The sequence below is a fragment of the Anser anser genome (assembly GCF_964211835.1).
Source record: "Anser anser genome assembly, chromosome: 1".
Classification (NCBI taxonomy): Eukaryota; Metazoa; Chordata; class Aves; order Anseriformes; family Anatidae; genus Anser; species Anser anser.
Genome location: NC_139720.1, coordinates 9,492,754 through 9,518,247, shown reverse-complemented (window position 1 = coordinate 9,518,247; position 25,494 = coordinate 9,492,754). Strand labels below are relative to the sequence as shown.

General features: G+C 35.1%; 1 protein-coding gene across 3 annotated transcripts in view; it reads right to left on the bottom strand.

Annotated features, from left to right (window-relative positions):
* Positions 1–25,494, bottom strand: part of SEMA3A (semaphorin 3A) — a 169,391-nt gene that overhangs the window by 4,834 nt on the left and 139,063 nt on the right. For 2 of the 3 annotated variants that reach the window (XM_083827105.1, XM_083827106.1), the window contains 6 exons: positions 23,939–24,158; positions 18,919–19,010; positions 16,072–16,113; positions 10,246–10,403; positions 6,214–6,281; positions 757–899 (listed from right to left, as the gene is read on the bottom strand). In XM_083827105.1, the coding sequence (XP_083683231.1) occupies positions 757–899; positions 6,214–6,281; positions 10,246–10,403; positions 16,072–16,113; positions 18,919–19,010; positions 23,939–24,158 (723 nt within the window). Of the gene's footprint in view, positions 1–756; positions 900–3,602; positions 3,689–6,213; positions 6,282–10,245; positions 10,404–16,071; positions 16,114–18,918; positions 19,011–23,938; positions 24,159–25,494 lie in introns of those variants that run through there. The other variant, XM_083827107.1, reaches the window with a different exon arrangement.

The following is a 25,494-nucleotide window of genomic DNA, read 5'->3' as shown; positions in this document are numbered from 1 at the left end:
ATGTAAGAATGTTGGTGACAAGAGAAAGAGGAAAATAATCTGTCAGTTTAGTGCAATGCAACCAGAGAAAGTGAGTGGTTTTGCTTCTATGAATACTGCTTTTTGATGAAAAAGATATGCAAGTTTTCATACTCTTGGGTCTACTACAGTTCCTCATTCTGTCTGTATTATCTGCAGTTCAGTCTTAGAGCATGCAGCACATAGGAAACACTTCTGTTGGACTACCTTTTACACAGCATAATTAGATGAATATAGTCAGCTTTCTCTCTCTCTCTCTCTCTCTCTCTCTTTTTTTTTTTTTTTTTTTCCCAGAAGCAGCTTTCAGGTCTTTGTAATATTTAAGTTCAATATAATCCGTGTATGATGCTTTAGGTGGTACTTAGCATACTAGCTTTTTGTTGATCATCTGTGAAAGGGAATTTTAGTATATCTAAAATATCTGAATGAAAATCAAAACAAAACAAAGAAAAGAAACAAACAAACAAACAACAACAACAACAAACAGTATGTTTTACAAGGAGTAAACCAGGGACAGAGTATGAAAGTTTTCTTATGCAGATCAGTAAAACCTCTTGGAGTTTATGGGATTTTATGTGATAAGAGTATGAATATGATGAGGAGCAAGAGAAATAATAAGATTCCAGGAGAACAACTGCAAACTGAAGTACAGATGGACATTATTCTGCGAAGGACAGAGGTTCAAATATATCTTCATAGAAAAGATTAGTTGTATCTCTTAATTTTTTTCTACTGTACCTCTTCTTTGCGGTCATCGTTTTGCTTCTGGAATTGCCAGTAGACTATGGCACGCTGAGATTTTGGACTGCACTCGAGAAAAGTGCTGCTATTCTCTACTCCATAGATAATCTTTTCCTCCACAGTCTGACCACTTGGATTATCTGTAAAGCAAGGGAAAAAGGAAAATAGGAAAAAGGAGAAAAAGGGAAAAAGGGGAAAAAGGGAAAAAAGGAAAAAAGGAAAATAGGAAGAAGGGAGGGGGAGGAGGAGGGGGAGGGAAACAAATTTAAATGATCAGGAAAGAAAAAAGATCTTAATTAGCAAATTAATTTGTTTATTTACAAGTGGGGGTCCTTTAAGGTGTTTCAACGTAATAAGACTCTTAAAGATGAATTTCTCCATATCAACATGTCTTTGGAAAATCTCCAACACCTCTATTTTTGTAAGTAACCCTTGTAGTTTTTTATTTTTGTATTTTAAATCCTAACAGCTGTTAATATATCAATATGTGAAGTTAATGAATTTCATTGTGAAATTTTGTTCAAACCTCATTTTTATTCATCAAGGAAAACATCTAGGACACGACAAGAATTTTTAGTGGCCAACTGTATGCAGTGAGAAAACTCAGGGTGTAGTTGCAGAATGCCTGTAATGATGCCTCCTGGGCTCTATGATCATAATACTTTAGAGCAAAGTAATAAAACATGAGGCTATTTAAAAGTAGTATAATGTATTTAGATTATATGGCACTACGGTTTGCTGAAGCTGTTAATGACCAGGAATAATGTTTTTGAGGAAACAATCTTCAATTAATCATTTCCTCTCATACTGATATAATTTATGGAAATGTAATGAGGTTAATAAACCAGACATTATGGGAGGGGAAAAAGAAAGTTAAACAAATTACTTCCTTTTGTAACAGCAATGTTTCAAGATATTCATCAACTTGCTGGAAATATCACATAGCTATAGGACTTATATGGCATTTGATTCTTCTCCAATACCACAGAGGCTGTAAGGCATCATATTTCAACTCTCCACCTTAGCTCTTTAAAATGCTGTTATGGTCTTAAGTGGCAAGAATACAATAATCCTACAGAGTAGATGGAGAGGAAGGGGTTGGTAAACTATTTAACACTGTTTTGATCTCATGTGGTTTCCTGCCCCCCTGCCATTATTTGTCATTCTTTCCATTTTCCATTTTTGATCTATAGTACTGGATTTTTTTTAGGAACTTCTTTTGAAACAGTTTAACAGGAAAATGATGTTTAATTAAAATATTCTCAAATAAATCCCTTGTCATAATGTGTTTGCTTTCACTTAGCCTTTATCATATTGGCCAAGTTTAGCAAACACAAGTTGCTTGATAGACTACTGAGCCAAAGGTAAAATTGAGCTTCTGGTTTATGTTGACACAGAAATCATGTCTTTCCATAATGACTTGCAGTGCAATGGAGGATAGGAGGAGGGATGGGAGACAGAATAGGAACTTGTGCTTGCCCAGTTCTCAGTAAGGAAACATCAAATGGCCTATGAATGTTAAAAAAATAGGGATGGATTAGCTTGCTTTCCTCTGTTGGATTATAAACTTTTCCAGCAAGTAAGCGGGATATCATATAATCAAGCAACTGAAGCAACTTTTATGACATCTCTCAGAGACCACATCCCAATGAAGAATGTCAGTACAGCTTTAGGCCAGGAAGATGGAGAGCAATGGTGGAATGACTTAGAAAGCAAAGCAACAAAGAAATTGTAATACAGATGGAAGAGAATGTAGCCAAGTGTACAGAGGAAAGGCCTGATGGAGCTTGGGCAAATTTTTGTCAATAAAAGTGAAGAACTGGAAATATATGAAGAGATTAACTGAATATGACTGGAAGTGAAAAGATAATGATTGCAAATGGAAATGGTTGGATGATTACTCATTGCTACTCTATAGATTCAACAGCATGATCTAGGTGTCCTTTCTCTTCTCTTTCAAGTTAGGTGCTCTGATTTAGGAACAGAATTCACATGACTAAGCAGGCAGCCAGCGATACTCATACAGTTGACAAGAGGCAGTTTCGTGTCTGCACTGGGATGCACAACAGACAGCACATGCAGGGCAGCAGCATATAAGACAGCCAGTAGGAAATGTCCCCTTAGCCTAGGATCATTCCTTTGTCAAGGATCCTACTGTGCATGAGCAGTAGCATAGTTTTAACTATATAAAGGAGTTTCTTCAGGAAAAAGTAGATGCCTAGGATATCCTTAATATTTGAGAAACTAACCACAGTTTTAATGAAAGTTAGCTTGAAGGTGAATGCTCTGACACCGTTTGAAACTTCTGGGTGGTTTGCTGGATCTCGCCCATGGCATTCAAGTCTGAGATCACATGGTAGGTAGCAGAAGCCCTCTTTCAAGTTGTTCACAGCTCCAGAAAATTTAGCAACAGCCATGCAATGAGAGGGGAAGGAATTAAGAAATCCTTAAAATTTAATTTCCATGATTTAAGGGAGCAGAAACGGGTCCAAAAACGTCTATAGAGTTCACATAATACTGAGTATGTAGAGTGCAAGAAAGTAAAGCAAAGTGATGGCATAATCACAGGACCAGAGAACAGCTCCGGGACTGAGGGAGAAGGTGAAGAGAGTAGGAAGAAGAATGAAAGACTAGGAAGTTCAGAAGAACAGCTGGAGTAATTAAAAAACTATAGAAGTCATGAGGGTGGTTATGAATTTCAACCCAAAATCCTGTCTGAGATCTGCAATTCCCAAAATGAATTCAACAGCAATATCAGTTTACTACCCTGATAAATACATAATTTCTGACATAACTGAAGAAGTATGAAAGGTTAGGTACTTATCCCAAGATTGGTTTGCAGGTGAATGCATCTGATTTTATAGACAAACAAGGAGCAGTTCTGTGAGCTCTCCCTGGGATGACTTACCTAAGAAAAGGTTCCACCTCACTTACAAATTATCCAAAACAAACAAACATACAAACAAACAAACAAACAAAAAACCTTGATAAATTTCTTGATAGTACTGGTATGGAATAATTAAAGAAAATTTGTTCTTTGGCTGACAAAAAGTTGATTATGTTTTTAAATTCAAACACTAATATCTGGCCAAACATACGTACAACTGAGGATCCTCAGCTTTCTCTGTTGTCGCAGCATACTATGTCTTATGCATTTGCACAAACGAACTGAGAGAGCTAACTAAGCTTTATTAAGCAGTATTGCTTCTGACTGATATCTAGGTAAATTTCCACAATGTCTTTAAAAGTGACTTGTATACTAAGAGACTGTTTTTTTGTTGTTGTTATTGTCCGTTTGTTTGTTTGTTTGTTTTGTTCCTGCAGAGAAATGTGTAGAAATGTAGTAAATGATTGCTGGAGCTCATTCTTGGCTATAAAAATTCCCAATTCTACTTGTGTTGTCCAAGAAACTACTGGTCATAACCAAGGAAAAAAAATAACGTAAATTGGCAAAGTTCATGGACCATGTAGCTGTCTGTATACTGCATGATGCACTTTTCCATACGTAAATAATCTAGGAAAATTTTACAGATTCAAAAGTTAGAATTAATTTGGAGAAAAATCAATTCTAGAGCAATCTAAAGCATTCATTGTGTAAGGTATTTAGACAGTGCATCCTTAAAGGAACCTGGAACTGAAGAACTGAAGTAAGTCCTGGAGTGTTTTTTGGTTTGGTTTGGTTTTTTGTAAGTTAGTTTCTTCCAGTCGCTCCATCTTCATTTCACCACTAAGTACAATTTTCAAGTGATATCTTGCCTCATACTTCACTGCTCTACCTATTTTGACTAAGCTGTATTAAAACTCCTTGTGGTCGAAAGTAGTATATAATAGCTTTTTCCTGACCTTGAGTTCTCATGATTTTTGTCATTAAAAGACTGCACAAGATTACTCTCTATTCTTTGGACAGAGGATATATTTTCAGGCAAATATGTTTTCCAGGGGAAGGTTAAAAAAAAAAGTGTTTTGAATTACTTTCCTGGTCTATGAAGATAGGGAACAGACCTAAAGTTGTATAAAGTAAAACTAGCAATGGGAAGAGAATGTTAAAAATAAAATGGACCTGTGGTAGCTAGCTCACCATGAGTAGTTTAAAGATGGAGAAAGAAAAAAAGGTGAAGGCAACGTCTAAGACATGCTGCTTTCAGGAATAAAATCCATATGTAGTGCCTGATGTAATTTCGTATTGGGGAACCAATATGTCATCTCAGCCCCAATAGCCAGTTGTCTCATCTGCTATCTGATGTCTATTACTAGATATCATTTAAGTGAAAAATTGTGAACTTTCTACTAGTCCACATTGTCAAATTCAAATTAATCTAATTGTGCATTCATGAGTTCTCAAAATGTGACAATTGTATATTGGTCATAGTCCATTCATGAACTTTCCCAATCCCTTTATTCTGAGTAGCTTGGCCTGAGTCTGAAAATGATGAAGCAAAAAGAAAAGCTACAGTAATCTTAACTATGATTTTCAAATAATTAAAAAGGAAGATAGAAAAAATAGTTACTGATAGATGGTGGTAGTGAATTGTAGCTGACACAAGAGTACATGTATGGATTATTAGTCATTGTTGCTAGTATAAGAACTGGATGGACATAAGGGTTTTGAGGTATCTCCATGTACAGCCACCTCTACTTTATTTATCCCAGAAATCTGTCCAATAGTTTAACTGTTATTACAGATATAACACAAACACAAGTAATCTTTTTTTTTTTTTTTTTTTTCCAGCAGAGGGAAGTGTTGCCTAAGTGTTCTCTTCATGTAGGGCAAAAAGTACATTTTTCATTCTCTGAGTGAAGATCTTTTGAAGAGTTTGGCAACAAATTAGTAACTGTGAGGTTCATGAGCCAAGCAATTCAAGAATGGAAGATCTGGTCAATACAGTATGTGAAAATTAAAAAAAAAAAAAAAAGAAAGTAAAAGATGTCAGGGAAAACTGAAAGCCTACTGAAAGCACACAGGACAGGCCTACTACATGGAACGTCCTGATGGTAAGAGCTGTTAGGGTGTCACCTACAACAAAAGCCATTCCATATTTAGCAAAGGTGGCTAATCATGTGCTTGTTTATCATCACATTCAAATTATATGAAGTAACATATATGTACTTCTTGCTGCTTTGAAGGTGATATTATTCTTTTCCGACATAATACACCTAGCCTGATAGTATGATATAAGGTAAGTGAATCAGAAAATAATAATAATAATAATAATAATAATAATAATAATTAAAACTGTTAACTGAGGAATAAAAAAAAAAATAATAATCTTTAGTGGTTGCTATAATACAGGCTGCTGTAATAAATTGAGACAATGATACATTATGTTCATCTGTACAAAATGTTCAAGACAATTTATCCAACAAACCATTCACGTGTTTCCTATTTTACTCATGCGGTGCAGAGTCTGTAAGTTCATACAAATTTGTTGTAATTTAGCCATTCCCATAACTCACCATGATGCTGCAGATCTGAGCAGTGGGTAAGAGGGTCTCCATTTCGGATGTCTTGTCGTCTAGTACGTCTGTAAGTATTATATTTGAAAATTATTAGTGACCTCAATGGTCAGCATTCACTTTTGCCAACAAATGGAACATATAAATATAATTACATAAGTCACAAGTGCATCTAGTCAACATGATTAAGGAAATCATCTTATTATATTCTATGCATTATCATAGTTCATCAGCCTCTACACTTACAGATAGTCTTCAGGATCTGGTAAATGCATGTCTCTTGTACTGAGCCTATGAAATACATTTTAACTTTGTAGGTAATATTAATCAGAGACAAATTCATGACTTGGTTCACAGATACCGGGACTGTTATAAGGTATCAAAGCATAAACAGTAAAGTTGAGCATGCACCAAAAACATGAAGACATGGCTTTTCTGCAAGCACAGAATACTGTATCATGGCATCTTTTAGTTAAAATGACATATTAGAATGAATGGCTTTTAAAGAGTGTCAAAGTGTTGTATTTTCTACAAAATCTAAATTAAATTAAGTAGATGATCTCAGCCACTGCAGACTAACGTATGTGTAAAACATTTAATATATGTATTGCAAATGGCTTTGTCTTTAGAGTAACTGAATAAAACACTTGCACAGGAAGATTTAGAAATGATTGTGAAGTCTTTCCCCAGTTTTATCTCCACTAGCGATTTCAGTAAACAAACAGATCTGTGCTAAAAATACTCTATTTCACAGAAGAAAGCTTTTAAATATAATTTTATTTTGCATTTGTTCTCTCTGTCTGCTCCTATTTTTGTTTAAATAGCTGTGACAGAAAATTCAGCTGAGCCACAGAAAAGGGTTTCATATTAAAAAAGAAAGAAGAACAAGGCAAACAAAGATGTGTTTCAAGTGTGAGCATTTTACTTTAGGAATCAGAGAAAGCCTGAGGGCTTGCAAAATTAGGAGAACAAAGAGGATTAAACTGCTGAACAATGCTGTGATTTCAGATTACAGCATCCAACAACGGATATGCAAAAGTCAAGTAGCCTTGTAAAAAGCACTGTTGGTCACTCCCTTGTGGCAACAGCCCACATTTTTAAAAAGCCATTGTTGTGCAGCACAGAGACCATCTCTCTTCAGTTCACTAGCCCTATTTGCAGTCTCTAAGAGCCCAGCATCAACACATACTAAGAGTTTTCACAGAGGCACCATCATCTGCACAGCTGACTCCTCTTGGCTGAAAGATTTTAGTTTTGTTTTCTTGTTTGTTTGTTTGCTTTCAACTGAAAACTATTGAAACGTTAAAACTGAAATTATGTATATGAAGTATGGCAAAAATTTAAAAAAAAAAAAAATGGAGAACGTGCATTCTTGATGTCTTTCTGAATAAAAACCACAAAAAAATGTTCCTAGCGAATCAGATCTTAGCATGCTTTAATAAGAACGATTTTTTTGTTGATTGATATATGATTCAAAAATATACTGATCCTGATTTCAGATATCTTCTTTATAGTACTGTTTACCAATAAATAAAAATATTCCCAAGACTTAAGGAACCATACAATTACATTACTCCATCCTAAATTTTGAAAGACAGTATATTTATAGGGTACTATTTGTAGGAAAAAACCTGTGGAAAGATTCATATTACCGTCAATGGAATTTGGATGTGATGTTTAGTTAGAATCTCAGGAAAATGTCACACATATCAGTATTTTATCAACACGATGATTTATGAAATATGAACCAGAACACATCTGCATGGGGCAGAGTTAAGTGGTCACAGTACAGGAGCTCTGAACTGTCATTTAAACTTCTTAAATATACAAAGAAAGAGAAGTAAATTAAAATCATGACTCATAAAAGTTCCTTTTTAAAAAAGGAAAAAAAAAAATCTCTAGCAGCAAAGCATCTGTGCAAATGCCTCAGGACTCCACTTTCCCAATATTTCTGGAGCCTAAAATTGCAGACATTCATTATTTGGAAAATGATGACATTTAAGCCGTTTTCCACAATGCTGATTTTGTCACAGATGCATTCAAAGTTGGCTTGGGGCAGTGGGTACAGCAGGTACCATGTAAATAGCTGATCCTCCCCCTCAGTAGACTTTTTATTCTGCTGTTGCTGCTGCTCCCAGGGGAGAAAGGGGGGAGGTTGCGTGGGACAGCTGCTTCTCCTGTCAGGACCTCAGTCTCCCAGAACTTACTTTTAATTTTGAAGTGAGCTCAAGAAACATAAGTTTTGCAACCCAAAGTTTTTCTATAGCTATGCAGACCAGTGTAGCTCACTAACCTCACCCCTTAATCCCAGCAAGAAGAGCTATGTCTTTCCCTTTACCGTTGATGGCAAAGGCGAGTTCAGTCTGCTATTTAAGAGAATAAATTGAAGAGACGGATAAGGAAAAAATGAAAAGCCCTATTTTTTCTCTCTGTGTAAGCAGATGAATTATATGATTAGGTGATTTGTGAATCTTGAGTGGGCAGGGAGTAAGAATGGATATTAGGGAATGCAGAGAAAGCATGAGTTTCAGGAACAGAGAATGGTTGAGAGGTAGCAGAGAAGGATTATCCAGTGATTAGACCTTACTAAAATCTCCTTCGATTCAGAAACAGTACTCAACCACACTGATTTCTAACCCTTAAAACTTTCAGATCAATTCAATCTCTCAGGGTCCCTTTGAAAACCTCACTGGTCCCTCTCCTTGCTTTCCTTCTCCTCTTCCTCTTACTGCTGTGCTCCCACCATAAATTTGAAATTAGCCCGTGCAGCTGAGAAAACTTGACCAGCTCTTCATTTGGGATGGGTTCTGTTTCTCCTTTTTAATTATTTTCTAAAGAATTTCAGAAAAAAAAAAAAGAAAAAAAAAGTCTCAGATTAACTCTGTTTCCTGGTGCAAAAGTAGAACCTGATGTTCATTCCATAAGCAGCTTTTTCTTTTATCATCAGTAGTTGTTCAGGATGCATTGTAATGCAAACCTTGAAACTTTAATCCTCTCCATCTGAAAAGTCTGTGACACAAATGTTACTTCCCACCCCATACTACATTTCATCTCCTAAAACAACCAATTCAAATCTGGAATTTTGAGTCCTGAAACTCCCAACTATTTTTTAACATTAATTTTAAGATATATATATATAAAGGGTCCTTACATGTATAAATCCTTGTACTCCTTGTTTCTTAATGTTAACAAGTTTTCGTCTTTGGCTTAGCCAATTTATCATGGGAATCTCAACACTACGCCAGTGTCTGTTCTTATTTGCAAGTGGTTATCAATTCAGTTATTCCTAATTTCTACTTCAGTAACTAACAGCAGTTCAGTAACTATACGCTTTAAGGGAAAGAATTCTAGAAACGAAGGAAGGCAAAGAAAATATGATTTTAAATCTTCAGAACAAGCAACTAGGACTTGTAAATTCTTATAAAAATGCTGTTTTTTACTTGCAGAGTCTGTTTTCCCTTAACCTTTACATTGCAAAGCCTTCAACATCAGTGCAGAGTGAAAGTAAAATAACAGTTGTTCTGATCTGGGAGCATTTAGACATACATCAACACATATAAATTATACTTTAGAATAATAATGATGTTATATATCACTAAATAATAACTTTCCATTAATGTTCAAAACACATTAGAAATATTTTCTTTGAATTAAAATTTATGAAAATGTAGGATTATTTAGTTGGTTGAGTAGTGTTTTTTTATTTTTTATATCAACACCCCTCCTTATGTTACAAAAAATCATTTTTTTTCCTGTTTATTACTGAATAAAAAGTTACAGATACATTTCAGAAACAATATTTCTCTGAATGTTTTTTTACAACAGTTTTTACGCCAACCAAAGAAGTAGCAGTGTTCACTTTAAATCAACCAAGACTTCATATTGCGCGTAGTTCCCACAAATATATTGTCTTTGGAATAGAAAAGACTGCACTTAACCTTCCCATGAAAAATCTCCAAAGCCCTCTAGTCATATTGAGATCATCAGTTAAAACAAATAGCAAACCATGCAGACATCTGAAACTGTCCCTACCTCTTAGCAGTGGGGAAGTAACGTGAGCAAGATGAACCATCCCAGGCACAGTAAGGGTCTCTCGCGAGGCAACACTCAGCACATGCTTTTCCATACACATCACAGCGGTGTAAAGGAAGCTGTGAAATTCCAGTGGCAGAGCCAATGTAGAGCTGTTGCTGTAACAAAAGTAAAAATAAATAAATAAATAAATAAAATTTCAAATTACCAGGTTTTTGCTAGGAAAGCCTAAAATATTTACTGTAAAATAACAAATGCAATAAGGGATTGAGATCCTGATGTACGTTAAAGGAATGCGAATTGTCCTCTGTTTAAAAAAAATCAAATAGGAATGACTTTGATTTTTTAAATGAAACTCTCAGTGGCTTCTCTAAAAAGAAAAAATAATATTGTATCTTTTTCTTTCCTTGTATTCAGATCCCCTTACTGGATAGTGCTAGTGAAAGAAAACAATGTGCCAGTGACAGTGACAGAAAACAATGCAGAATATTATTGTGGTTTCTATTTTAAAAACTAATAAATAAATAAATAGGCAACTTTCACTTCCATTTCCTATATATGACTTAGATTTGTGTATATGCGGGGGGAATTCTAAAGTAAATTATTTCAGACAGATGCTGAGATGTTTCAGCTAGGAAGTGCTGCCATGCATGCACTTCTTTGCATGTCTAGTAATTCTGGTACTTCATACTCTTTTCTGCAGGTCACAGACTTTCATTAAAACATATATTTAATGAGGGAAGATGGCATATTTTATTTTGGATAAAAAACAGTGTTGAATGAAAGATGGAGTTCAAAGGTAGAGAGGAGTTGCAAAGGAAAAAAGTGATGCAAACAAAATGAGGTACCATTTGTAGTGCATCACAACAGAATATCTTGTCTCTCTCGGTTTGCTCTTTGATATCAAATTCAGGTGACCCATTTGGGAGGCTGGTCCCAAGAGAGGCATGAGGAAACTGAACTACTAATCCCGTATGAAAGTCCAGATGTATTTCAGCTTAACACTAATTCACAAAGTGAATAAATATGAGTGTAGTAAGCAAATACACTTAATTCTGAGATACTAAACTAGGATGAAACAAAATAAATAGATACATAAAAATAAAATGGTGTAATCCTTCTATTTTGAAAACACTGACACTTTTCTATCAAAAGCTGTCCAGCACCCATGGTGGAGCAATTAACACTTCTCTTTTGAAGGTATCACTCCAACCAATCCCACCAAGAAAATGCATATTTGTAGTCATTTTTTCTGTCTTAGAAAATATATCTTGCTGGTGTGAAAAAATAGGTTTTCAAGAAACATCAAAATTCTTTATCTCCTGCATTGTGATGTCCCAGAGGTACCACTTCCAGGAAATTCAGGGATGGAAGGTGGCTGAGATTACCTATCTACTGGAAATGATGAGCACAGGATACCAGGAGACAGAAAAACTGAAAGCGTTCAAAAAAGGTGTTAAATTCTTTGAGAGAGACAGCAGTTTGGCAGTTTTTACAGACATATGAACTATAACAGAAACATCCCTTGCCTTCATGTAAACATCAGTAGTTTTTTGAGGAAAATATGTCAAGGAAAAATATCCAAAAGAAAATTGACTGGTAAATTGAAAACTAAGCCCTATTTAAGCAGCTGCTTCCATCTATTATAGTGCCATAGCTGAGCTGTAAAACCACGTTCTTCTGGGCAACAATCTCTGACCACACAGATCTCTCCACAAAGCCTTCACTGTACGTAACAGTCCCCAGCTAGTGTATCCTTGAGCAGCAGATGACAGGCAACAGACATGATGGGCTGATTTTCCCTAACTTAAGTCACTTAATGAAGTTCCCAGCTTAGTGGCATATTCTGCAGTAAAAAGAGCAGCAATTCAAATCATAGGCGACCTAATCATTTCTCAAGGGATGCCTTTTCTCTTTACTGATTATAGAGGCAGCATAGGTCAAATTAGAGCTTCACTTAAGTATCTTAAATGTCCAGATGGTATTGATCTGGGTCCTATGTAATTGAGGCATTAATATATATGCGTGTGTATATATGTGTGTGTGTGTGTAGCAATGTGTGGTGCAGCCAATACAAAAATGAACCCAAAGAATGCATATGGGAAAATAAAGAAGTATGGCATAATGGTTTCCTACACACCCCTGTAACCAATTTCATTTTGTCAAAAAGCCCTCTCTAATTTCTAATAAATGTCTTTAGAATTAGAGAATTACCAGAAACACACAAGAAAAGAAAAGAAAAAAAAAAAAAAAAAAAAAGAGGCCAAAATAGGGTTACTTAAAGTCCCTACTCCTTGTAAGTGAGTTCATAAAGTCAGTCACTGAACTATAGCATGTGTTTTAGGTGCTGCACAGCCTGAAGGCTGCTGCCCTGTTTGCTGCTCTTCTGATCATAGTTTTAGACTCCAGCTGGTGATCATTATTCTGGACACTAATAATATATAAATCCAGGCAGTATGAAATTCAGAAAGTAGTAATAGAATGTTTTGCATCAATGGTCTGACTTTACTTTGCCATACACAGACAAACTGCTTTTTGGGCAAAAAGTGTCTCCCAAGTGGTTTTTAATTTAATAAATCATCTGATTAACAGATCAAACTAGAGAGAAATAATTAAAAAAAAAAAATCCTCTAAAAATCCTTGCAGAAGTATCATTACTCCGGAGAAGCTGGGGAGACTAACATTTTAAGCAGTCCAATGATTTCTCTGCCATATTGTGCTTGCCAAAAAGCAATCTTTCCCTAGCATTTGGAGGAAGAGATAGCTGAGAATTTTGTATTTGCAATTAAAAAAGAAAAAATAATAATAATTAAAAAAAAATAAAAAATTGAATGTCAAAAAGAAGAACTTAGGCAGAATTTTAAAAATGAGGTTTAAGGAGCAGGAGACTCAAATCACATTGAATTTCATTTTACATCTTAAAAGGTAACTCTCTGACCCAGAAGAGTTCAGGAAATTGTTTAAGTGACTGATACATTTTGGATAGGTCCTTCCTTCCCATATGCTCTCTATGGACAGAATTGGGGATCTCTGATTAAGATTCAATACACTGTGGGAAGTAGGATGTATAGGCAGTCATTAAGGTCTTTTTGAAAGTCTCTGCCTTGTCTTCGATTGAATATGTCATGGAGGAGAAACAAAAGCTATTTGTAGCAGTTAACCAGACGAGGAGATGGACTATATCAACCAAGGTTCTTTTTTTTTTTTTTTTTTTTTCCATCTTAAGGGCTTTTTGAAGCAGAGAATCATAAACCTGACCCTGAGGAAAAGATGGGAGTTTGCTCTACAAAAAATCACCTTTTATTGGAAGCCAGGCCTAACTTTTTGGCCTGCTTCCACATTTTTGATTCAAGAGGAAATATAGAGTCCCACCAGACAGACTCAGGGCCAAGTGAAGTCAGGGGCTCCCTGGAAGCCTGGCTCCCACAGAACTATGAACTTAGATGGCTGCAGGGTATTATAGTGACTCTAGGATGCTGTTTTGTTAAAGTATGTGTCTACTGTTAACTATGCATAAGTCACTCAAGTAATAATGCTACATTAAGGATGCTCTTAGAAGGAATATGTAGCTTCAGTGAGAAAATGTAAATATAATTCCTGTGAGTTAAAGACAGAAGAGCTGAGAAAGACTGTATAACGACAGTCTAAATCTGCACATAAAGGCTGAATTTCCTTACGAAAAGTCACTCTCTCTCGAGGGCCAAATTTATATTTATATAGAAAGGCATGCAAGCCTTCAAGTTTTATATCATTTAAATCTTTATCTAAACTCTGTTTCTGAGGAATTTGTAGATTTTGTTCTCTAGCTAGAAGGATCAGGTGTAACATATCATATTGGTGTGACAGCAAAAGAGGTAGCTTCAAACATCTAGCATAGTAAAAAATTCAAAAATAAGAAGAAACCCCATGTACCATGCTTTTATAGTAAGATAAAAGAATTGTTAGTGAAGAAAATAAAAAAGTGATGTCCTTAAAAGTATTCAATAGGACCTGTTGTTTTTACTGTTTGCATTTCATGCTTCTGCTTTCTACAATGCATGAAGTTATAGTGCTGTTTATATGAAAAACACTGTGATTATCAGAACACAACGAGTAAAGTGTTTGAATTGTAAAACTACAGTATTTTGAAAACCTAAATATAAAATGGAAACATGTTGCCAAATACTTATTTGATACAGAGGCACATTGCCAAAAGCTTGTCATACTGTATCATAATTCTGTCATTTTGTCCTGAGGCTGGTTGATTTTTCATGAGCTTAACTGTGCCTGATTAACTTGTGTTTTATGTTCTTTTTTAGGTTTAGACAATTTTAGTAGTGTACATTTGTTTTCAAAAGACTCAGGGAAAATCATAATCTCTCCTGAATAACTAAAGACGCTTTGAAGAAGAGATTGTACTAAAATACATGTCCCATTATTGAATATGATTGGCTGCTTTAAGGGAATGTACTTATAAAAATAATCCAAAGCAGAACATTTTGGTATGAAGTGAACATATATACAACTTGACAGGTTTGTTTTTAAATATCTCAGTATTCAATAGCACTTTTTTTTTTTGTCCTGCCATTTTTGTTGTTTTAGGTGATAAACTATGTCAGAAAAGTGGCCCCAAACAAAACGTTTTCTGTCAAATACATGAATGCTTTCAGACAACTTTCCTACATACAGTGAATTCAACTTCTGTTTAATAGTCAACAGAGAGATAAATTAACTAAATCTTATTTAGAATACATACATCTTTCATTGCACCTAAACCTGCAAGTAATACCAAATCTCCTTTTTACTGAGAATGACATTCATGGAAAAATTAATGAGTGTGAACAAGTCGCTGGTATTTACAGAACATTTATTTATTTACATACTTATTTATTTTGAACTGAAGCAATGCATATCTAGTTTAAGTAGACTAAGTTGCCCCAGTACACTCCCACAGTCTGCAATGATCAATATCTTAAGGGCTTTCTGATGCAGAAACAACATCGTTATCCTCACTGCTCCTTGGTACATTCTCCCATCAGTGGTTCTAATTCCTTTTCGCAGCCACCAAAGGGTTTGCAAAACTGTGTGCCATGGTCATTTCCACAGAGTGTGTTGGGTCAAAAGGTATCTTCTTTTGTATATTTTACATAGCTGTCTGATTAGCCTCTGGGGGAAAGAAACAGCATGCAACTCATGATTTTACCATGCTGTATCATCCTTAGCATCATGTCCCTGCCTGTTTGTAGACTGCACCATTTTAGAGACTGAGAAGTCTTCATTTATTTTGTGTCTCTTCACAGAGATCTTTCTGCACTTTGTTCATCCTAGGGCTTCTTCATATTCCACTACCTCTTTTCTGGTGGGATCAGAAGTGGTTCTGGTAATAGTCTCTTCTGGTGATACTTTCTTCCAACATTACTTCCATGCCTAACTGGAGCCAGGGATCTCTGTCATGTGAATTGAATTTCAATTTATAACATTGGCTTTGGTAGAATTTGCTACCAATGCTACAGAGTAGAACTGGTTCCATTAAAGCAAAGGACCAAGTTTGGGGACTCCTTTAGAACAGTTTCTCTGTCATGAGATTCAGTATGTGGAATTTTTTCTTGAGATCCTCCAGCTGGTTAGTTTGTGTTTAGTTTCCACCTTACCAGTAAGTACCACAAACTAGGATTTTCCTTTCACCTTTGCATGTCACATTTTCCTGAGAAACTACTGATGTTTATGTAAAGGGATGGGGTGCTGCTGCTGTAATTAATATGTCCCTACTTACTGCCAAGTTACTGTCTCTAAAAGACAGAGGCCAATAAATATTTAAAAGTGATTTAAAGTTTGTGCATATAGTACCTGTTTTGTGGAAATCTTCATTGCTGAAATAACAGTAGGTTCCTGGGGGGAGGGGAAAAGAGTTAACATATAAAATGAGCTCTATAAATAAAGAAGTTCTGGTAGAACACTATTTGCCTAACTTAGAAAACCTGAAATTAAACTAGACATTCTTTAGCAATGGTCCTTCTTGCTGTCTTTTGCAGTGGAATATTTTCTAGTTATAAGTGAATTAGAATGCGTGTACATATCTCTCTGATGTTATGTTGATTGTAGACATATCGTTTCACATCATTGTTACAGTTTCAAAGTGATTACTTTGTTACTAGTTTCACATTTTGAAATTAATCTTTTAATATTAAAGCTGCATTTAAATAACCTCCCAGAAAATATAAAAATAATAATGTCTAAAACAAAATATGTAGATACTACATATTAAAGATTATAACACTGAAATAAATAGTACTTTTTAACCATATAAATGTGAAAAAACGTCTGCAAAATCTTTTCTTGTAAGAACAAACCATAATCACAAGCATAATCTTGTTGACTGTGCTGTACTATTCACATGAAAAAAAAAAAAAAGTTCTTCATATTTACAGAGTTCAGAATGAAAACAGCCAAGAAGTTTTGTTTATTTGTTTGTTTGTTTCCCATGCTGGAATATTCATTATTTAATCAACCAAATGGGTCACTAGGAGAGTTACTCCTCTCTTGGCTGTATCTACTCTTAATTACATTTATCTGTATCAGACCACTATCTACTTTCTTATATAACAAACTATAGCAAATATTTAATAGAGTAAGTATATTTAGATCTGATTAAAAGTATATTAGTTATACGTTTTAGACCCAGCTGCTTGAATGGATTTTCTCCAGAGAGTAAAAATGGCATCAATTTGTTACAAAGTCTGCAAGTCAGTTCTGTATGCACTTGATTCCATCTGAAAATTTACTAATGATCTCATGCATCATGCTTTTGGTTATGTAAAATAATAAAGTACTTATTAAGCTTTCACACTTGTGTAGCTTTCAACTTGCTTATCCTGAGAGAATTTGATATGGGTCAGTGGATGTTAAGCATGTGGACCTGCATTTCTAAATGGGTTAATATACCTTATATTAGAAAGCATCAATTAAGTGTAACATTTGAATGAAAATTGAACTCATTGGTTTGTTTGCTCAGCTGTTCAGAGAAATATTGCACAAATGGGGTTAAAAGAGACATTTGTTATCAATGTAAAAGATATGGAAGTCTTTCAGTTTGGTGGAATTATAAATGAAAAGCATTTTATTCAGGACATTGTTGTTTAAGCAACAAAATACATTCTTTTTGATGCGCTTAAGGTATACTTAAAATCTATAGCAAATGTATTTCAAAATATATTGAAAGATACATATCCTGTGCATACAAATTCTGCTTATTAGACTGCAGTAAGTTAATGCCCTCTTTAAGTCTTAAATGTATGCCAAAGGAGATAAATGAGCTTTCAAGTAAATCAGAACACCAAAATCTCTTTGTGTAATGAATAAATACATAAGTAAAATAAAATACTAAATTTGAATTTGCTATTTTCCACAGCACTTCTGTGAAGTCTTTTTGAAAAAAACCTTTCATTCCATTTATTTCCTTTCCTTCACTTTTATATTTCTCTGATCTCCTTTAGCTTGGCACTTTCTACTTGATTTAGGGAAGAGACTTGTACATTATCAACAATTGCCAAATTACCCTGCATTAATGTAATGACTTCTACATGTATAAGAAAGACAAAAAGCTGGGAACCACAAATTACTTGCTTCATTTTCTTCTCATAGTTTCTACTTTATTTTCAGTTGAAAGAAAAAGAAAAAGGGGGGCAAGAAAAAAAAGGGGGTAAAAAGAAAAAGAAAAAAAAAAATGCCCTTGAGAAAAAAAAAAAAAAAGTGGATCTTAAGAACAAAGACATCCATTTTTCAGGGCTCAAAACAGTGGTCTCTGTTCTGCCTTTGGCAGAACATCTGCAGGGACACCATGTGATAAGGACTTGCCCACCATGCACACATCATCTTCATGCCGTCACATGAACTTGGTTCTCCCGGACAGGTAACAGCCCCTCAAAAGTCTGTGGCATGTTAAATAGTGCCATAAAACAGCACAGACAAAAAGTAAGTGATTTGTTGTTGTGTACAAAATATGAGACAGCCCTGGGATCTGTCTGGAAAGTGTTTGAAAGGTTTACTTGGCTTCTACTAGTGGGAGTGCCTATAAGGATGCTGTATTTTTTTAGGTGGCCCAGACAGAAAAACTAGAAGAGATTGATTTTCGTGAAAAGTGTTAACAATTAGGGAGTGTTCATGGTGTCGTGTGTCAAACGCTGAAAACAAGGCTCTCAAGTCACCTTTGAAAACATGAACACTTTCTTTGTTTCTGAGATTATTAAGCATAAGAAAACTGTGCAGCTCAATGTTTTTCGTAAGAGTTATGTTATGCGATAATCTAAATAGTGTTAAGAGTTTAGACATCTACACAATTCTTGTATTGTGTATCTCTGTGGGAGAAAAGAGACAAAAGAGACAGGCATTATTGCCAAACTTGCACATATACTTATCTAAGTACAGCATGTAATGTCTCTAAGATTCACAGATACTCATTTACATTTTAAGCCACAAAACAAGAGGCTAGAATAACCTTTTTTTTTTTTTTTATCATTAACCTCCAGCTAGCACTGAAAGTTTCAAGGTTTATTTTGACTAGTGTCTGGGTTTGTAAATGACAAGCTAATTAGAGGGGTATGCCAGGCTATTCCTTGGCTAGATTGCAAGAAGTTCAGTTTGCAGCTGTCCACAGAGAAATCTACAACCTGACACTTGAAATTTAGCTGCACTTACCCGAAAGACTGTCATTTCTTCCAGCAAGACTTCCTCTAATTCGTGCCAAGTCTCCTTAGGAATTGAAACCACTTTAAGAACTGTTCCAATATCTTGAAAAGGAAAAAAAAAAAAAAAGGAAAAAAAATTTCAGGTGCTTAAGAAGCCTACTTCTGTATCAGATTAGTCGTAGGTTCTTGTATGTAATTATTTCAAGTATAAAGATTGTCAAGCCACATATCACTGCACTTTTGTTTCACATACCAACTGCTATTAAAAATAATAATAATAATAATATAAAAATGAATTTCAGTAGGGTATTTTTTTTTATATCAAAATTCAACAAAAGCAACAAGAAGAGAAATACTACTTTAACTATTAAAGAATGAGCAGGACTGAAATACTATTTAAATGACAGTATAAAATGACAGATGTTTCAGTCACTTAATTGAGGAAGGAAATGCAGTAAATTTACTCAGCCGTGTTTTATTGTCCATTTTGAAGTGTGATGTTTGTCATTCTTAAAATGCAAGTGAAGATGCTGTCAGAAAGCTCAATATGGATATAAAAACATCTGGACAAATGTTGCTTGATAGATGAAGCTGTTAGATCTCTTGAGTACATATGATCTTCCCTGTGTCAAACAAAGTACCTAAGATATAAAAGCCCCTTAAGGCGTCTATATTACTCTGTGTATTTTAGACACTTCACTGAGGGGTAAAAAGCAATCAACTTGTATCTTCCCTTTTAGCAATAGGTGTGTGCCAGTATTTTATCACTATATCCATTTACATTCTTGGGATGGGAGGGGGGTTGCAAGTGGCTTTAATGTGCACAAGGCCAAGACTTGAAATTCCCAGAAATCAGGGGGAAAAAAATCATTTAATCACTGCAGACTCTGAAATGGCAATAACACTGGATGTGACTTTTCTTTTTAACCAGTCAAATGTAGTACCATGTAAATATAGGAATAAAAACTACATCCCTAAGGACATTTCATGTTCTGTATTATATATTATTAATAGTTTATGAAAATACAAGGCATTTTAAAATGGATAATATTCTCAAAGTAACAGGACTATAAAGATCAGCATTCTTAAAACAAGCATTAAACTATAAAAACACAAAGTCAAAATATGATTTTAGTATACATATATATGTTGAAACTTCTAATAAAAAAATGACAACTCATCATTTCAAAACTGAAAAATACAGGTGAAACTGAAACACATTTCATAGTGTGAAAATGTTATTTTTATAAGTTAAGCATCTTAAAAGCAAATGATCTAGTGAGAAAATTCTGGTATTTCAACTTCTTTATATGAAATTTTACATTTTTAGTAGTTTAGAAAAGATTTTTTTTTCCCACAAAATATCTGCATCACTGTTTTCTTTCATTAGTCACAAATTCATAGTTTTTGTTTTAAAAGAAAAGAAAACAGTTCTTTCTAAATTAATATATATATATATTTAGCTTTATTTAGGTAGCTACATGTACAAATTAAGCTAGAAAAGATACTAGATAAGTTGTTTCTGGAAGTGGTTTTCATTATGGTTACTACTACAAAATGAATATATTTGAAGCAGTGAGAACACTACAGAACAAATATGAAAATGAAATATGAACTTTAAATATGAACTTTAAAACAAGAAAAAAAATCTACAACAAATTAATGTAGAACAACAGATAATTTAGCACTAGTTATATTTGTAATATAATGGATGAGTTCATTTCCTTAATTATCTTGATAATTTGATGACTGTGGTTTTGAGGAAAAAAAATTGAATGGATAAAAGAGAGAACTGTGATCTAACAAATATAACAGTGCAGTGCAGTAATTTGTCATGGTTGTATTCTGAGTTGGGCTATGTCTGTCCTCAGTCACAGTCCATCAAACTCCATATTCCAGAAATATAGGGGCATTTTTGAAGAAACAGCACAACTGATATTGTGAACCTGAGTGGGGCACTGAGTAGACATCAGCTCCCAACAAAATGTTTCAAAAAGAAGTCTGTGTTTTAATTGAATTTTGCAACAATTACTATCACTTGATGCCAGAGAAAGCCTCTGAGGTCAAAAATAATCACTGTGTAAATCAGTATGGCTACTCTGGTCAGGCCACAGGTACCAAAGTGGAGTTTTATCTCAGTTCTAGATCAGGTTTTACAGAGTAGTGTTTCAAACAATTTCACACAAATGGAATCAGGCTTCTCCTTTAGGATCAATAGGCTCTGCTGAGTAAGATAAGATTACTGTTATTAATTTGCTTTACTGACAGATGTACCTTGACTGTGCCAAACGATCCCAAACATCAGACACTCAGGATATGCATTAAGTGCATATCTTAAATCCTGTTTTTTTCTGATATAATTTCAAGCATTCCGATATGACTTTTTTTCCACTGTGAAACACACTGGTGCAATCACAGTGGGAAAGAAACTGTTTGACTGAAGATTTCACCCACAGGAAAGGAAAATGTGACCACACTGGATGGCTATTAATTATGTTGTGTTCAATTATCATCAGTTATTCAATGGAAAGAAAAAAAAATCCTCAAAATACCAAATTTCAGCAGCATGAAGGAATAATACAGATTGCTGCAACAGCAATGGAAAAATACAGAGAAATTTATCTAATCTGATGGGACAGACCTGAACAGAAAAATCCAGTCATGTCCCAGAGAGCTTAATTCTGGTTTTGTCATAGGTCATCAAGTAGGAAATTGCACTGTGACTAGGATCCCTAATCTACTCCCCAGTTTGCTCTTTGCTTGGGGAAGATGTAGTATGTGCTGATTGTGTATCTGTTTCTGGTTTCTTTTACTTTGACCAGCCAGCCCAATGCAGCTCAGTGCAGCTTTGTGGCAACAAGCCAGACAGGGCCTTAGTTCTTCCTTTCTTATTTTGCCCCTGCATGGAAGATGCCTCAGTCTGAAAACTGCAGTAAGGACAGTTTTCTCAGAGCAGTGTAGAGTATCTTTTAAGCACCAGTTCCAAGCACAGGTGTTTTAACACCTATTCTTATCTCATTAAGTATAAGACCTCCTCCTGGAATAACCTTCTCCTGGAAAAAGAGCAATTTATATTGACAATGGTAGTATTTCAAGAAACATTAACACTCACAAAACTATATTTTTGGTGCTTAAAACTCTTTTGGCAAGTGCAAGCAATAACCTTTCAATATTTTTCTTACAGTTTTGGGGCACAAATAGCAGCAGTGTTGGATGGGATGCAGACCACTCACCACACACCTGAATATTAGTGGTTTAGAGAACTGAGTGTCTAAATTTCCAAATCAAAGATAAAAGCTGGAGATTGAGGCTTCTTCAGAGGGAGGTCTCACCTGATTGATTTAGATAAAAGCCACCATATGTAATGATAACTGTCTAAAAGTTGTGTCTCAGGTTTAAGCAAGTCTTCCTGTACTGCCTGAAAACAGACAGGAACTTCTACATAACTGTTCGTCTTACTCTAATAGAAGTCTTGAAGAAAGCACAAAGAACCTCTTTCTGGAAGTACTTATCTTTCACACTTGCAGAAATCAAGGCATCTTTTTTAGACTGAATGTCAAACCTTAGTGAGACAACTACCACCTCCAGAGGTAGACATAAATCAGCTCCTTATGTTTGTTCTACGTCCTACCCTGGATGCTGAATGGCTTGTTTCCTCCTGCCACAGCCAAGGGGAGTATTGTCATTAATATTTTTGTGGGCTGAATCAGGTCATAGAAGACTTGTTGAAAGGCACAAAACACTGCCAACTGTAGATTGCATTAAACCATTTAGTGTGTGATGGAAAATATATGTGTTGTGTAAAATCATATGAAACTACTTTTCAGTGTTTTATGCAAGAAAATATTGTAACACTGATATCTAATAACTCAGTTCACAGCTATAAAGCACTGGACTTTTTTCTGCAAAGCTACACTTCCTGAAGTAAATGTTCTGAACTGCTACACATTCAGGGTGTTTGGTACACAAAGCTTCATCAGCTCTCAGTTTTCCTCATAATGTATTTCAGACATCAACATGAAAGAACCCTTGAAATTTATTGCTCTGGAAATCTGACCCCAGGTCTAGAGTACCAGAACTGTAGGCAAGTCAGAAATTGGACTGTTATAAAACAGAGAGCCAGACAGATATTTTTTTCAGTCCAAAGCTGAAAAGAAGCAGTTGATGTGGGGATCGTTTTGGTTTGAATTCATGATGCCAATGGCTAATTATTAGCAAAAGTTTAAAATGCTTTTATTGAACATAACTGTAACAACAGCAAACTAATGTGAAATCTTCAAAGATGAAGAATCAGATCCACCAACTGCTAATCAGCACAGGCCTTCTGAAGCCACTGAACTAACGCAAATACATATCAGCTAATTTCTGGTCATTGTTACTTCTTGTTATTACTTTTCTGGGAAAATTCTCTTCCCCAAATGCATATTTCCACTTTGGTTGCAATGCCCAGTCTGCATCATTCTGCAGCACTTCAGAAAAGATGCCATGTTTCTATCTGAATCTTCTTAAAACATGTCTTACGTGCCAGTTATCTGAATCTTAGGTAAAATGATGTACTCTTCTGGCTAAGGAACTGGACATCTTAAAGCAATACTTGAAATACTTGAAAGGCACACAAGACATTTCCCACACCTGGAAACTTGCTTCATTCATGTTAATATTTCTTATGATGTGCTTCAAAATGGGTACCTCAAAAACTCCATTTTAATACTAAATTATAATTAATAAGGTAAGATATTTCTAATAAAATTCCCTAATAACAGTAGTTGAAAAGAGAGTGGTTTGATCTTACTCCAGCTGGCAAAGCTCCTAAAGAATTAAGCTATGTAGGCCATGGCCTGAACCTGTAACAGCAAACATATACAACAAAGGCCTCCCCACACACAGTTTTGAATCTTGCCCCAGATTTTCATGGGTAATCACTGGAACATAACTCAGTGTTCTATCTTTCAGAGTATGAAATTTTATCTGATCTATGCCTTTGTAATGTCTGGAAGAGCACACAGTGTAGATTCAAGATTGGCACTTACCTGTGCCAATGAACATCACATCATATTGGCCATCTTCTGCGTCTACTCGATCTACTACTATCTGTGTGAACTGGTAATCTACATCTGTTTTGATCATGATTGGACGATTGTTGATGGGGAATACTGGGTTGTACATGGCTGGATGACTTCTTGCAAATGTTATAACTTCATCAGGAAGGTCCTTGGTGGAATCAAAGCCTCCAAATGTTTTACTGGGACACTGGGAAAAGAAAAAAAAAAAAAAAAAGGAAAAAATGAAGTATTTTGCATTTTACTGAAGAGTAGAAAGATATTACCAATCTATTTCATCACAATCATCACATCTTCTTCAGTTTATAATTAAGTGTGGCAAGAGATCTAATTGTTTCATGACAGACACCAAAAGTTGATTCTGCCACTAAAGGTCTCTAATTTTTTATTTTATTTTTTTCATTTTGGATTTAAAACGATATAATTAACAGGATGTAAATGAACTTCATAAATCATTTTCCTTTCTACCATGCAGTGCAAATGGATTTTCATTCATTTGCTGATTAGTATTATTCTTTAATTGACAGAAGGAACAAATCTTGAATTTTATAAAATTGTTCAGTATAAAGCAACCAATTTCAGTATTTCCTTATCTGTACTGCAGATAATTAATCAGTTATGCCTCCATCTTAGTTTCAAAGCATTCTCTGAAGTTGACTGGAAATCACAGAATCACAGAATCACAGGATTGTAGGGGTTGGAAGGGACCTCAAGAGTTCATTGGGTCTGACCTCCCTGCCAAAGCAGGTTCCCTAGAGCAGGTTGCCCAGGTAGGCGTCCAGACAGGCGTCCAGAGGAGACTCAACAACCTCCCTGGGCAGCCTGTTCCAGTGCTCCTGGAAATCAGTTCCTCTCCTAGGAATCAAGTTCTGAAGTGCCAGAACAATAACCTGTTCTACTGACTTTAAATTCATGATTGTCTTAATGAGTTTGAGTCATTCGTTTAGTCCTGATAACATGGATCCTCTTACATTAAATTATCTCTACAGATATTCTAATGTGTGCAGTTAGCAAAGGGTTTGACTAATCTGACTAAATGTGACATATACACTATATATACATCTATAAATGAGCTCCACATTAGGGTCCCTTTAACGTAAATGGAGAGAATAGACACAATTTATCCCAACTTAAATAAAACAGTAAGTTTAGAATATATTTCTCTTTAAAATAAAGAATCCCTTTGCCACCTTATACAGTTATGAGTGAGCCAGCCAGTTTTGTCTCTGTAATCTGTGAAAAGCAGGAGGGCTTTCCATCATTCTTCCAATGTGAGAAAAATGTAAAGGCTGAGAAAGGAAAGAGAAGTAAAACCATTGCTCTGGTATCCACAAAAATATTCCTCTACTTTTGGCCTTTTTTCCATGTGGAGACTCAAGTACTGTGGCTGATCACCACCGTTTGTCCCTATCTCTTCTGTAAAAATTTCTAAGTATTTTAAGAACACTTAAAGGTTACTTTAAAGTAACCATTTAGTGATGTATTAACACTGTTGAAAGGATGAAGAAAATGAGCCATAATTAGTC